Consider the following 14,985-nt stretch of genomic DNA (forward strand, 5'->3'; position numbering starts at 1 on the left):
GCAGCCAGCTTAGCGCTTGATGCAAGATGTGCCGGGCGAAGGGGCAAGTGAGGATGAGGTGGCACATGGTCTCGTGTGCCTGGTCACAGAGGGGGCATCACGCGGGGTGCTGAAGCCCGCAGCGGGGAAGCCGGTCTGCGGTCCAGCATCTGTCGAGGTAAGCAAGCCAATGGAAGAAGCGGACGCGGGGCAGTGCCCAGTTTCTCCAAGTGAGCTTCCAGGTGGCGCAAGTTGTGGAGCCAGCGAAAGTGGTTGTGTAGGCCGACTTGGCAGAGTAGACGCCATTTGCGCTCCATCTCCAGGTGAGACGATCTGGCTCGCCAGAGAGGGCCGTGTTGTCGATCATGTGCCAAAGTTGTAGGTATTGTCCAATTTCGTGGATACCCACCGTGCTCTGGATGTCTTGCGGCCAGCGGTTGGCCTCCAGCCCCTCCGCGACGCCCTTGATCTTGCGACGATGCTTGGGGATGCACGCGTGTAGGAGAGGAGCGATTTCGCGAATCGAGCGTCCGCTAATCCAGCGGTCCTCCCAAAAGAGGGCGTCCGTGCCGTTTCCCAGTCGCATGATGGTGGAGGCAAAGAAGAAAGCGCGCTCTTTGTTGGAGAACTGCAGGTCTAGGCCCGCCCATGCTCTGGTGGTGTCCGTGCGGCTGAACCAGAGTCATCGTGTGCGCAGCGCGAGGCTGGTGCTCGCGAGGTCGCGGACGCCAAGGCCGCCAAGGGGGATCGGCCGGGCATAACCTTTAGAGTTGTCTCGTTGCTCTAATTTGGATCTTGTTGCGATTCAGAAAATTTAGGAATTTAAATGAAGTTGGCCTTTTCCTATGTGTGGGAGTAGTGAACTGATTCTGCTACACATGGTACAATGTGATCTGATAGAATGTCTTCCTTTTTCACAAAATTCTGTTATATACATAACTTCAGAATAAGGCATCATATTATCCTTCTGTTGCTGGTGTTGCGATCCTTGCAATGAGAAACAGTTCAATTGAAATAGTGTGCATAATGTGACTAAATAGCTGTAAGCCCCAAGTCCCATCCATAAAACCCTGGATCTGCCATGGCCTTATGAGCACTAAGCTTACATCACAACAAAATCTTATTCATTCAAGGTGAAGCCATAATGTGGTTAGTCAAACACTCGACAGTGAAATCCCCAGTAAGACAATCGTACTCTAGCCTTTTAAATAGGCAGTTACCCTGGCTGATGTATCAAATTAATCACAGTTATGACATACCTCTTGATGAAAGAAGTCTGCACTGAGATCCCATGGCCAGCCAAGCTTCATAAAACATTTCTCTGACCTACAAGGAAGAAAATATTATGTCGGACAGAAAAAATAAATAAGAAATAAGAAATGAGATTACCAGAATTGTTCATTCAAGTCGTCATAATTTCTCCAAGCTGAGTGGCCAGCTGTACCACCTTTACTTCTTTGTGATTCCTTTAGAGTGAAAGAAAAAACAAAATTGTAAGAACAATACATTCTCCCGCAATGATAATCTAATTGTGTTCCAAACTTTACATACTCACCTTCTGCAGAACCTTATAGATAGGTTCAATGACAATGTTAAGGAATGATCCTTCCTCTTCAAACCCAGGTGGTGGTTGAAAATAACTTCCTTCAACCATTTGATTCAACTGTTTTGCCATCTGCCAAATTAATAAACTTCCATGAATTGCCAATCTTTGTGTATAATAACAGGTTAGCTGAATGGATAAAAGACCCATGGTAAATATACTAGTCCACCTTCATTATTTTATGATTGTCTCCTAAAGTGGTACTATTCAGACAGACATCTTATAATTTTTTATTGGGCCATGATGTGATATTCATGTTCAAGGTATGATTAAAGCCATTTCTTTACAACCTTGAGGTGATGGAACTGACGGAAATGAAATAGCGCATATTTTGTTTAAAACAGTAGCAGTGGGACAAGAGGCATGCCAGTGAAGTAAATGTTGAAGGAGCTACAAGCGCACTATTGCCAAAAGTGCAAAAAAAGTTGCAAATAAAATTGTGCAAATAAGTTAGTCTCTAGGAATTATGAAACCATGTACCAACAGTTCAACAATACAATTTATTTAACTGTGCCTGGAACATATACATGTAACTTGAATAGATCAATCACAACCAATAAGCTATTAAAGTAAGATACTCAATTGCATAAGTGTATTCATTCGAAGGTAGCTAGAAAAGCCAATTCCTTGGAAGGTGGCCTTACATTGTGGAATATGTAGCATAAGCACTCAGGCATAAACCGAACATTTGAAGCCTCACCCCAGATAAGAAGGTACAATCCAATGTGGAGAAGCTTTAGCTGCTGCTTCTTTAGTTCTGTGTCATCATATTTGATCCTATGAAACAGAGCAATGGTATTAAGAAATGTTAAATGCTACAGGAGATTTAATGGCAATAGCATGAAACAAAATCACAGAACCACACACCACTTACATGATTCTTGAACTAACATGCAAATAGCGACACCATGATTCATAATTTCCAAATATTCTGTCCCACAGATCATTCACGGTGTCGACCTGAAATTCCATGCCAGCTCAGTGTCAAATTTTCACATTATAAGTCCATAGCAAAAGATTCTGTTGAGCAACGCATAGGCAAGTTCAAAATAGAAGATAAAATGGTTGTGACAATACCTACAAGGAACATATTGTTAAGCTTCATGCACTAGCCAACACAGCCAAAAGTTCAAACTGATGGAAAGGGCTAGGCAATCCACATATACACTTCAACACCCTCTCTCACATGTGACGTGGGAAGTCAACACGTGGATAGACTCCGAGGTATGGCTCAAGAGGCCTATACGTAGATACAAAGGGGAGCAGCAGCAATTTTTAGATAAATTACGAAAGCCACGACTTGCACTCAAGAGTTGGGCTCTATTAAGCCAACGTAACCAAAAGTCCGAACTGATGGAAAAGGCTAGACAATCCACATATACACTTCAACATCCCTCTCACGTGTGACGCGGGAAGTCGACACAGATAGACTCAGAGGTATGACTCAAAAGGCCTATACGTGGACAAAATGGGAGGCAGCAGCAATTGCCTATACGTGGACAAAATGGGAGGCAGCAGCAATTTTTAGACAAATTGCAAAAGCCAGGACTTAAACTCAAGACCTTAGCTCTGATATCATGTTAAGCTTCATGCACTAGCCAACGGAACCAAAAGTCCAAACTGATGGAAAGGGCTAGGCAGTCCAGATATACACTTCAACACATATCTTACCAAAGGATGCCCTTCCTGTCCTGAGGTCCTTGTGCTAACATTTGCAAGCAGTAACACCATATTTTCTCTCTGATTTTCCACATTCGATTTCTACAAAAGGAAGCATGTAGCACAACATTAAATATGTTTGTCAAGCATAATACCATGAGCACCAGTAAGACTGGACGTGATGACATTCCATCACCTCATATACAATATCAGAACATACTTGGGAAAGCAATCATTTACCTGAAATCCAAATGCTAGCGAAAGCCAGTCAAGTAAATCCCAGATAGATTTTCCTTCCCTGTGCACTGAAGACATGTGTGCCTTTGGAAGACCGTCTATGTTGCGTATTGCATCCATAGCACTTTTTATCTACACCATTTACAGCACAAATAGGACCATAACTTGCTGCATATTTTCATAAACAAGTAGAAATAGTGGGAGGAGCAAACACAAGTACTAGGAATTATAACTAACCTCCGGGAGTTCCACAACTGCTTCGGCAGAACCAGGAAAATTGAGGGGCACTATGTTGTACTTGTAACTCTTGAAATGAGCACTCTTTTCCTCTACTACTTTAGCACGTTTCGCCACCTACAAAACGAAGTTTGGAAGATGGGGTTGAAGAAGCTCACCGAAGGAACAGGTGAACAAAAACTTATATAAAGCAATTTTATGTAAAATGGAGTACCTCAGAATCAACCTTGTTGCCTGTTACATCTCTTAACACCTCATAAAGAGCAGACGCCACTTGGTAATATCTAGCCAGTTCCTCACTGAGTTTTCAACACAAAAAAGAAGGTGATTAAAGCAGTTCACCACAAACGAAATTGATTATGAGTGTATTATGTCTTACAAGTTTTGTTTTTCAGAAGTTCTGCTCAAATTTTCACAGTAGTACTTATAAAATCGTTGGATCTCCTTTGAATCATTTAAAGGAAATTGTGTGTCATCCTGTCAGACATAGAATAGTGTCAGGTATTCACCACTGAAGAGAAGATGACAAAGAAGCTAGTTCTCAAAAGGAGAAAAAAAGAGGTAAGTTTAGTCACAGTAAAGCAAGTTGCAAGCATAGTCACAACACGGCCATGTCTGCTTCAGATGTCAGATTTCCAGCATCAGTTATTTACTTTTCTTATATCGAACTGAATGAAAGAATGCAAGGACATACTATATCTCATATGAGTCAGACTCCTGAAATGAGCTCACAGCCCTTTGTGAGGAGCTCAGTGTACTCTCATTTGTGAGGCTAAGAAACAGCTAATACAAATCTATATCGTAAATGCATTAGAGAAGAAGACTTGCATGGTGTTAGGTTAAGAAGAAAACTAAAACAAGAGTTAATAGACAATGGGTTCCCATTTTGGCCAGAATATGAATAAGCTACAAAAAAATGCAGCAAGTTTTTTGTTGTTGATAAGATTCTGACAAGTATGATGCTAAGATTTCAGCCGCAGTGAGAAAAGGGTAGCAGCAACATCATAAGTTCAGATACATGGTTACCTGATCTAGCTTAAGTGACATGTATGTTTTGAACTGCCGAACCCCGCGTTGGATGGATGATGGATCCATTCTTTGAACTTTCTTGTAGGCATATCTGCGACCTTGGTACAATATGCATGGTAAATCCAGTTTCATATCAGAACAGCATGCACTGCTTGACGTAACAATATACGAGAAAGGAACCGAAAAGGAAAGACACTAGATGGACACCAGAACTGCCAGCCGAGCAACAAACTGGTTCATGATACAAACTCAGCATGCAACGAACCAATGTCAGTTTGAGATTTAGGCGGTTTGGGGGTCGAGAACCTTGAAGTTAAGAATAAGTGTTTTCTCAGCAAATGGTTGTTCAAACTACTTACAGAGGAAGGTGTTTGGCAGGAGCTGCTCTGAAACAAGTGTTAACATTAATCTTGTCATGATTAGTTATGTGGATGTTGCATAAGGGCATGCAAAATTAACTAGCTATGCATCAGACTTGCATGTCGGCAAACAGCAGCAGCTAGCACTATAGGCATGCATCCAAACTCTTTAGGTGGCACTATAGTAGCTGTCAGCAGTAAAAAAGCAAAGTCTGGTTTGAGTGAGCTGTAGATAGACAGCAGTATGTCCTAGACTGCAGTAAGAGCTTGCACTGGGCTGTCCTAGCTCAGCTATTAAGTACTGATAGTATAGGTCGGTTTGTATAGTCCTATAAAAGGACATGTCCGCACCCTAGATGGCTAAAGTCTAGTGGCCAAAAGCATTACGAGCTTACGCTCTGACCCGAGTAGCATGGGGCATGTGGAATCCCATGTGCCTTGCAAGGACATGTGGAATCCCATGTGAATCAGCAAGGACCACCTTGCAAGGCACATGGGATTCCACATGCCCCATGCTACTCGGGTCAGAGCATAAGCTAGTGATGCTTTCGGCTATTGGACTTTGGCCATCTAGGGTGTGGCACTCAACCGCTTCGCCTAACAGCACAACGCTTGTATTGCTCTCCCACAACCCCGTTTTCATGGTTTAGGCTGCTCCCATTTCGCTAGCCGCTGCTACGGGAATCGCTTTTGCTTTCTTTTCCTCTAGTTGCTGCTGATATAAACCTACAGAGCTTCATACTATTCCTTATGTTCATGTGTGTGTGAGAAAAACAGTAGTGTCCTGGGTGAGAACCTAGTAGTTCTAACAACTACTCGGCCTCCAAGACATTATCCCAAGTGTTTGTTACAGTATATGTATATTGCACTAGCCCTTTTCATCACTTCGGACTTCCGATTGTGTTGGCTAGTGCATGAAGCTTAACATGGTATCAGAGCTAAGGTCTTGAGTTCAAGTCCTGGCTTTTGCAATTTATTAAAAATCGCTAGTAGCCCTCTATTTGTGTCCACATAGAGGCCTCTTGAGTCATACGTGAGTTTTGCGCACCGTCGCTCTCTTCCGGTTGCACGTGTTCACTTGTTCTTCCTGTCACACGTGAGAGGGGGTGTTACACTACATGTGGATTGCATTAGCTATTTTCATCAATTTTGTGTTGGCTAGTGCATGAAGCTTAACAATGTCCATGAAACCAACTAACTACCTATTCTAGAAGGGATTGATGAGAGTGAAATCTGAGTTCTTTTGCTGAGGGTCGTTTGTGATAGGCAATGGCCTCAATACTCATTTCTAGGATGATACATGGCTTGGAGATGCACCGCTTGGCCTTCCAATATCTGAACCTTTATAACATCATGCAACGAAAAGGAGTTTCGGTTGCGTCAGCGATGGGTCGTCGAATACTGAATTTCAATGGGCGCTTGTTGGTTTCAAGTGGACAGAGTGGCTACATCTGCTCCATATGTTGATGACGGTCAGCCTATCGTCGGATGTTGCCGACGTTTTCGGCATAAGTTGAGTACCCCCCCCCCCCCCTTGTTTTTTCTAGCAGGTCAATGTATTTAACCTTATTAATACCGATCCAGTGTTTCGTTGCAAATATATTAAATCAAAGTGTCGTTAATGATAAAGACTTTCATGTGGTACCTGCACAGAGGTGTGGTCTTAACAAAAAACAATCTGGCTAAACGGAATTGGCAGGGATGTAAAACATGTTGCTTATGTGACCAGGAGGAAACAAGCCATCATTTATTCTTGTCGTGTCTGCTTGCATCTTTAGCATACCATTCATGTAGCTTTCAGCCTGCCACCTCCAACTAGCATAGCGAATATGCTCGGCAACTGGTTGGGTGGTGTTCATCATAAGCTTAAGGCAGAGGTTGGCAAACCTAAAGGATGGAGATGCAAACATCAAAGACTTGCCCAGTGACCTTGGTGATACTATCACTGAGCAGGAGGTATGGGAGGCCATCAAAGACATGCCCGGTGACAAGACTCCTGGTCCGGATGGCTTCACGGGTCTCTTTTTTAAAAAGTGTTGGGGATTCATCAAGCACAACATTATGCGAGCCATTCAAAGCTTCGACTTGCTGCACACTTCCAGCCTTCAATGGCTTAATTCCGTCCATGTGGTGCTCTTACCCAAGGAGGGCGCAGAGGGCATCTCCAATTATAGGCCCATTAGCCTTATCCACGGATGGCCAAAATCATTGTTGAAGTCCTCTCCTTATGCCTTGCTCCCCACATGAACGCCCTCGTCTCCCCTACGCTCAAAATGCATTCATTAAGAGGCATAGTATGCATGACAATTTCATGTACGTCCGGAATTTTTTGCTCGTTGGCTGTATAAGAGCAAAAAAAACGCGCTGCTTTTCAAGCTTGAAATCAGGAAGGCCTTTGACACGGTCAACTAGGAGTACATTCTTGACCTCCTCCAACGGAAGGGATTCCCAAGCAAGGTCCGAGATTGGATGGCGACGCTCCTATCCACATCTTCCTCGCGCATCCTCCTGAATGGGATCCCCCCCCCTCCCATCAAGCATGCTCGTGTGCTCCGCCATGGTGGCTCGCTACTATTTGTCCCTGCGATTGACCCTTTTCGTCAAAGCCTTGAGCTAGCGACTCGGAAAGGCATTCTACATAAGATACATGGTCGGGGTGCCATGGTAACAACCTCACAACTACACGGATGAAGCGGTTATTTTTATGTCCCCAATCAAGAGGGATATAGACAACCTTTTGGCAGTCCTAATGCGGGTGCAACGGTCGCAAATGAAGATTCGAACCGGCGCCAAGTGGCATCCTTTCATTGGCTGCCAACTCTCCGGAAGCATTTGGAGATTCAAATGTGGCTTCAATTCATGCGCACGAGCACGATCGCATTGGACCCGCCTCTAGCTCGCCTGATCCGATGGACTGTCGGGACTAGGCTGCTCCAAGCGAGGTTCCAGACTAGCACCTGTGGCGCCAGCGCAGCCAAGCCTCCCTGTCGGCGCAAAGTGGTGTCTCCCCCACACCAGCTCCTGACGCGGGGTTGGCAACATCCACTGACCGGTCCTCTGGCCCCATGTGTGCGCTGCGGAGGGCAGGAAGGCGCACCCCGCCCCTGGTGCCACTTCTCCCACCAAGGAGCCAAGGTTCCACACTCCGGTTGCAGTTCTGCAGAGGCCTCAGGCCCAGCCCACACCGTCAAGGCCCGTCGATGGCGCCCCCACGCGTAAGTCCATGCCTGCAAGCGCCCATCATGGCCTACATCAGGGTGATTTGCCTCCTCGCCAATCCAGAGGTCGTGTCGCTCCGCCACAAACTTGGACGTTGGGCGAGTTCCTCGCAGCCACCACCAAGCACATCACCACGTCCTTGCTGGCCCCTAGGAGAAAGCCACGTCGCCCCTAAACTTCGCTCCTCGCCGCAACCGCTTGGCATTAGCCGTGTCTCCATCTGTGGTGCCGCCCACCGCCAAGAGGAGAGCGCAAGTCAAGATCCATCGCTATACTAGGGCCCTGAATGATATGGAAGCATAGGACGAATGCGTCTTCGACAACGCAAGACCTTCGATTGATACGCTAGTCGATAGGATCAAGGATGAGGTACGATGCTGGGCAAAAGCTGGGGCTCAAGGCTCAGGGTTGTTCTGCCCTAATCCTGGGATGTCCACCGATCGCGCTAGTGGCCTTGTAAAACTCACCTCCTATGAGGATTCTTCTATTTCTCCACCTTTTCAATGCAATGAAACGCAAAGGTCCTTTGCGTTTTCTCGAAGAAAAAAAGGTCTTGGTGAGGTGACGGGCCTTTGCACAAACTTTCATAAAAGCTCGATGGTGCCCATTCAATGTAATCATCTTCACATGGGGCACATTGTCCAGAGCATGCCAGCGGCTAGAGCCTCCTTCCCTATGAGATACTTGGGGCTCCCTCTCTCCGTTTGGCAACTCAAGAAAGTGGACTTTCAATATCTTGAGGACAAAGCGGCCGGCAAATAGGTCACTTGGAAGGGTCAAAATAGCACTACCATTGGTCGGACGGCCCTTGTCAAATCAGTCATTACCTCCCAAGCGGTGTTCTAAATCACGCTCCACCGAGCTCTCTCCAAAACCTCACCAAAATCGAGAGGGCCTTCCTTTGGTCCGGCTCGGATAAGACGACCGGTGCCAAGTGCAAGGTCAATTGGGAGGTCGTTTGTCGTCCTCGGGAGTATGGAGGACTTGGGTTCCTCAACACCGACAAATTTGCCCGCGCTCTTCGCTTCGTTGGCTGTGGTATGAATGGAAAGAGCCAAACAAGTTGTGAGTTAGTCTTGGAAACCCATGCAGTGAGGAGGACCTTAATTTTTCTATGCCTCCACCACAATCACTGTCGGCAACTGTGTGAAAATGCCGTTTTGGGATTCCCCATGGCTCCTTGGGCGCAGGCCCAAGGACATCCACTGCTGATTTTTAAAGCCTCGAGAAGAAACAATTGGAAGGTGCGCGAAGCCCTTAAAGATAATGCTTGGATCATCAAGATCAACCACAACACCATCGTCTCTAGTGTCCATGTCTGAGTTCTTCACTCTTTGGTGCTTGTTCATAACTTCCATCTTGACGACCTTGTGGAAGAGACATTCTTGGGAAGCACTCAAATGATGGAATATCTTCGCGACAACCGCTTACAAAGCGCAATTTCTGGGGATGACCCTCTCTCAAGAGAACGCGTGGTGTGTTGGGCACCCACAAAGTTAAATCCTTCACATGGCTTGCACTTCAAGATCAAATTTGGTCAGCCGGCCGGTTGGAAAGGCGGGGTTGAGCAAACTGCGCCATTTGTCCTCTTTGCAAGAGGGAGCAAGAAACCGGACCACATCTCTTCTTCAAGTGTCACTACACTCTTAGGCTTTGGCGTTTGGTCTTCGAGAAATTTGGCCTTCCTAATGTCGACTTTTTGAATTGGCACATGGAGGACTCTGTCATGGATTGGTGGGACAAGAGAACCGATTTGCACCCTGAATAGGTAAGCAATGGCGTCCCTCACCATGCTTCTCTTGGACCCTTTGGAATCAGAGAAATTTTTGCGTCTTCCGGAAAAAGAATGCGCCACCCCCCATCTTATTGCGTTTGATTAGCGACGAGGCAAAGCTTTCGATTACCTCACTAAACATATACGGCATATAGTATCGCGCCAGTAATTGTCATGTCTCTAATCGTGGGGTACTTGTAAAACTAGAAAACTCTATTCTCTCCTTATTTAATAGTGAGGCAAATCTTATGCCTCCATTTCGAAAAAATAAGCTTAAGGCACAAATATGTGTGGGCGTCTGTGCTTTGCTTTGGGTGATATGGAATTGTTGCAAACAACAACAAAAATTACAAGTCATTTTCAGAGCTACAGGATGGATATGTACTTGGGCGTACCTAGGTTATACTACTAGGGTGCATTGGACACCGGGTCAAGATCATTTTCCTTTATACATTAATCCATATTTATGGCATGTGAGTGTGACACCCCCAACTATAGGCGAAAAACATACGTGATTTTATCGGCTTGCCCCTGTCTCTGAAAAGTGAAGGTCAGCTCCACGTGGGTATTCCATCCTGTAGAGTGACACCGAGTCGTTTCTGCTCTAGGTCCGCCCCTGGTTCTCCTGATTCATGCAGAGGCCCAAGCATCCACCAATTTTGGGTGCAACCGGTGGGAGGATTTGTTCAGCGAGGATTTGTTCAGCCCCGTTTGGATGATGATATGTGATTTGAGTCATATAATCTTGTTAAGGCCCGGTTTTTCGGTGGGGTTCTTTTTCTCGAATTTTGTATAAAGGTGTGGATCTTTGGTACTCCCTCTATCCATATATATAGGGCCTAATGCGTTTTTCGAGGCTAACTTTCACCCCATGTTACAGCAATAATATATGACATGCATTATACAGAAAGCACACCGTCAAATTTGTACGTGGCAAGAGCTTCTAATGATATAATTTTAACATTATACATCTCATATATTACTAATCTTGTATCAGTAGTCAAAGGCAGTCTCGAAAAATGTATTAGACCCTATATATATGGATGGAAGAGTACATTCTTTTTTAGTTAAGATGATTGTGTGCATCCCAGAGGCATGGGAAAATACTCCATTTCAAAAAAAAATGACAATGAATGGATTGATGATTAATGTTATTACAAAGCAATGAGGAGTGTTGCACGGTATACCTAAATACTACTCAATAATGTGCCGAGTAGCCTCGTATGACCTTATGGAAAGTAATTTTCCACTGAAAAGTGCAAGATTTGTTGTGAGTTGAAGTGGTGGTGGACTCCTGGGTCAATCTGCATTGTGCTTGTGCACTTGAATAGCCTACATGCAGCAGCGAATCTAGAGCATAATCGTAGGGCAGGCTCGAACAAGGGAGGAGACACTGAGATGAGCCAAAAAGCAGCCGATTTGCTGGGCTGGCCCTGATCCTGAGCAGTAAAGGCCTAATTGATCCGGTTGGAGGGCAGGCTCAAGCCTGTTAAACCTGTACAGTAATTCGCACATGCCTACATGTATGTATCTACACAGACTAATCATATTCGGTCCTCATCCATAGGGGTGGGGTGGTGGTGACTTACAGAGGAACGCGACCCGCGGGTTGAGCAGCTCGACCTCGTCGGCTGCGCGGATGAATGGCATGACCTCTGGGGCCAAGGCTTCGGGTACCCGCTCCCCGGGCTCCGCTACGCCCTCCGGAAGCCTCCGCGATGCCAGCGTCTGCGCCAGCCCGTTCCGCCTCCGCCTCATCACCATCGACGTCGAGGCCGTCGCCATCGCCAGAAACGTGATGGTGGGGGACACGGCGGGCTCGGACACGATTTATACACCATTGGGAGAGGAGGCGGTGGTATGGTGCTTGCGGGGATGGACAAATGGGTATTCCGATTCGAGCCGCCGCCGGGGAAGCAAGGAATATTGTTCGCGGCGTCAGGAGGGAAGCGCGCGCCTTTCCTGCCACCTATTTTTCTCTCGACGGGTTTTGCCTTTCTTTGCTATCTTTCTCCGTTTTCTCCTTCCGCAAATGCCACAGCGGAGTACAATGAAATTTTTTACTCATCTAATCTGTACCTAACCAAACTTTAAATTTTATAATGAAGTAAAAAAGTTAGACTTTCTATTTTGGTGCTCCTGCTTCCTTGGTCAAACCCAACGCATAATTGCCATCCTAATGCCGTTATCATCCCAAGCATAACTGCACATTCGCACCATCTTTGTCGAGGGATAGGAGCATTTGATAAGGAAAACACTTAGTATCCATAGTCTGGAACGATTCCAATCGTCAGACCCATCTTCTTCCGTCGATCCAGAAGAATCCAGACGCTTCAGATTCATCTGCGATTTAGAAACTAAAATCGTATCCCCTAAATCCCGCGCGTAATCCACTCCAATTAACGCCCCACAACCGCCCGTGTCTGCCCCCTCCCTTGTTTCCCCACCTCGCCATTGCAGACTCCAGCGCCATCCCGTCCACCGCCACCAACCAAGCCGTTGACCCCCGTTGCCCCCACCGGCCACGAACGCCACCCTCACCTTCCACCGGACCGGCCGCCGGAGAGACCTCGCAGGCACAACCTCGCGCATGTGCTCTGCCCCTCCTCTGTTTGCCACCCCACCTTCGTCGCATGCAGCGGCATCTCCTCCACCGCCACCAGCCACCGCCGTTGCCCCTGCAGCCCATCGACCCCGCTGCCCCCACCGGCCATCGACGCGACCCTCACAGTCCACCGAAGCCTACTGTCACATCCAGCCCACCCCCCGTGCAACCAACCGCCATGCACCACCAGCTCGCCCCACATCGGATCTAACACCCCGCCGGCGGCGAGCGGATCAGTCATCCCATCCGCAACATCGCCAAGGCGTACATCCCGTCGATTTGAATCTGTCGCATTACATCGGCCGCCACTTGCTGGAGCTCCCCATCCCAGTTCGTAGGTAAACTGTATTGTTGTGTGTGGTCCCAGATTTGGGATTTTTTTCTCATGTTTTCCAATGAAATCTGATGTCTAATTCATCCAGTAGACTAAATGTTTCATATGTTCATTAGTGGACTAGCATTTGTTTTTGAATATTTTCATATGTGACACCCGTGCTTCCTATCTATGCAAATGTTCTCAAATACATTCCAATAAGCTTCCTGTGTCACATGTAGACGAACACTTGGCGGCAAATTTGTTATCTATTCCCTTTTTAAAAATTCCTTGCTTCCATTATAGAGAAAAATTGAACCATGTTGCATCTTAAAATGCATCAAACATAGATGCTTCTGCAGTGGCCACTTTCTGATTCGATCGTATTAAAACCTGCTTCCAAAACAATGCCACCAGGGAAAACATCCACTCAATGGAAGCAACTTACTAATGCCTGTGTCATGCGCCGTATTCATCGTGTGCCCATTTTTTGTGCTCCTGACCATAAACAATGCATTTAATTTTTTGTACTGCATTTTGCTGCCGTGCCTAATACAGCATACAAATATGCTAACCCATCACATCACTCTTTTTCTCAGGTGACAATCAACAATGACTAAAAAAGATAAAGAGTCGCTCATGCTCCAGAGTCGATATGCAGCTGGCCGGTTACATGATATCGTGTTGGGTCTCGCCCGAGCAAGGAAAAACCTCATTCGTACCAAAAAAATGGGGCAATCTCCTGGATGTTAGCAAATTCTCAGCCCCCGAGGGACTCCTTGAATGGATCATTGACAGGATTGAATGTTGCTCCTCAAAAACAGTTACTTCCCATTTTCCATCCCTCAACACCACTGCCATCCGTGCTCTGCATCCATGCCTATTCACCCTGTTTCTCTTCCGCTGTGCTACAAGTTTTTTATTGCCAAAATCTGGTTCCTTCCTTGATGCAGTGACATTTTCTTCTACTGCTTCATACCACTCAGGATCACACACAGCTTGTTTTCCTCCATCTTGGGTGATTTCCCCTCCTGCATGAACACACTCGAACTCTCTCCTGATTATGTGGTTACACCCCTTCTTCTGAGTCCTCTTAGTGTAACATATCCTAGTGCCAAAACCCAGCTTCTTAGCATAGCTATTATACACCATTTGCGCTTCCTCGATGGTGTCGAAGACGAATCCAACATATGGCGCATCTGGTCGAGTAGTTGTTGCATCCTCAGCAAATGGAATATATGTTCCCCCTTCAATGTCCTCCATGGTTTCATCCTACAATGAAGCATATTTTTTAGCACCATCATTGCAAACATGAAATCGTAGAGCAAAATCATTGGGCAAAATTTGTATATATCTGAACACAGACCATATCTGAATGCATCTGGACATATCTGAATGCTTCTGGACATACATAGTATGAACATAGCCCATGACATTAAAAACTAAGCTTCCAGCAGCAAATTATAATGTATCCAATGGCAAAAAACAGTGCTTCTAACTACATTCTCTCACATTTATCCTACAGATTCATCAGCAATCCCCCCTGGTGTGTAAAAGCCCAATCAAATGATGCATCATACTACCAGTACACATCAAAACTACAACCAACATAAGAAAAAAGAAAGCTAAATACTGCCAACATGTATCAAGGTGTTCATTTTACCTCGTAATCTCCAATATTGAATACAGGAGGATTCATGTTCGTCTGATTACTCGAAGCAGCAGCACCCCAAACGCCTCCTGAACCTGTCGTACTACCCGATCCATGCCGCCAGAATGCATCCGAAATCCCTCCATACTCAATATCTCGTCTTAGGTGCGTCATTTTTGCAGCCACTTGTCTCTCGATGGAAGCACTCGCGCCACAAATCTGACTGGAGAAGACACAGGGGAGAGGAAATGTTCTCCCGCGGGAAGAAGCGTGTGTCCAGGGCGTGCGTTCAGGGCCACTTATTACGTACACCCAGCCGC

General features: G+C 46.0%; 1 protein-coding gene across 2 annotated transcripts in view; it reads right to left on the minus strand.

Annotated features, from left to right (window-relative positions):
• The window catches only part of LOC123443984 (callose synthase 7-like), a 36,252-nt gene extending 24,175 nt beyond the window's left edge, over positions 1 to 12,077 (minus strand). Inside the window, exons 1-12 of one of the 2 annotated variants that reach the window (XM_045120570.1) lie at positions 11,686 to 12,077; positions 4,742 to 4,842; positions 4,095 to 4,192; positions 3,930 to 4,014; positions 3,716 to 3,832; positions 3,482 to 3,610; positions 3,254 to 3,343; positions 2,457 to 2,542; positions 2,227 to 2,359; positions 1,535 to 1,654; positions 1,369 to 1,445; positions 1,239 to 1,305 (exon numbers count right to left, since the gene is read on the minus strand). In XM_045120570.1, coding sequence (XP_044976505.1) covers positions 1,239 to 1,305; positions 1,369 to 1,445; positions 1,535 to 1,654; positions 2,227 to 2,359; positions 2,457 to 2,542; positions 3,254 to 3,343; positions 3,482 to 3,610; positions 3,716 to 3,832; positions 3,930 to 4,014; positions 4,095 to 4,192; positions 4,742 to 4,842; positions 11,686 to 11,881 — 1,299 coding nt within the window. In that variant the 5' untranslated portion in view covers positions 11,882 to 12,077. Of the gene's footprint in view, positions 1 to 1,238; positions 1,306 to 1,368; positions 1,446 to 1,534; positions 1,655 to 2,226; positions 2,366 to 2,456; positions 2,543 to 3,253; positions 3,344 to 3,481; positions 3,611 to 3,715; positions 3,833 to 3,929; positions 4,015 to 4,094; positions 4,193 to 4,741; positions 4,843 to 11,685 lie in introns of those variants that run through there. The other variant, XM_045120571.1, reaches the window with a different exon arrangement.
• Positions 12,078 to 14,985: the final 2,908 nt, after the last annotated feature.

This window comes from Hordeum vulgare, chromosome 3H (genome assembly GCF_904849725.1).
Source record: "Hordeum vulgare subsp. vulgare chromosome 3H, MorexV3_pseudomolecules_assembly, whole genome shotgun sequence".
NCBI classification, from domain to species: Eukaryota; Viridiplantae; Streptophyta; class Magnoliopsida; order Poales; family Poaceae; genus Hordeum; species Hordeum vulgare.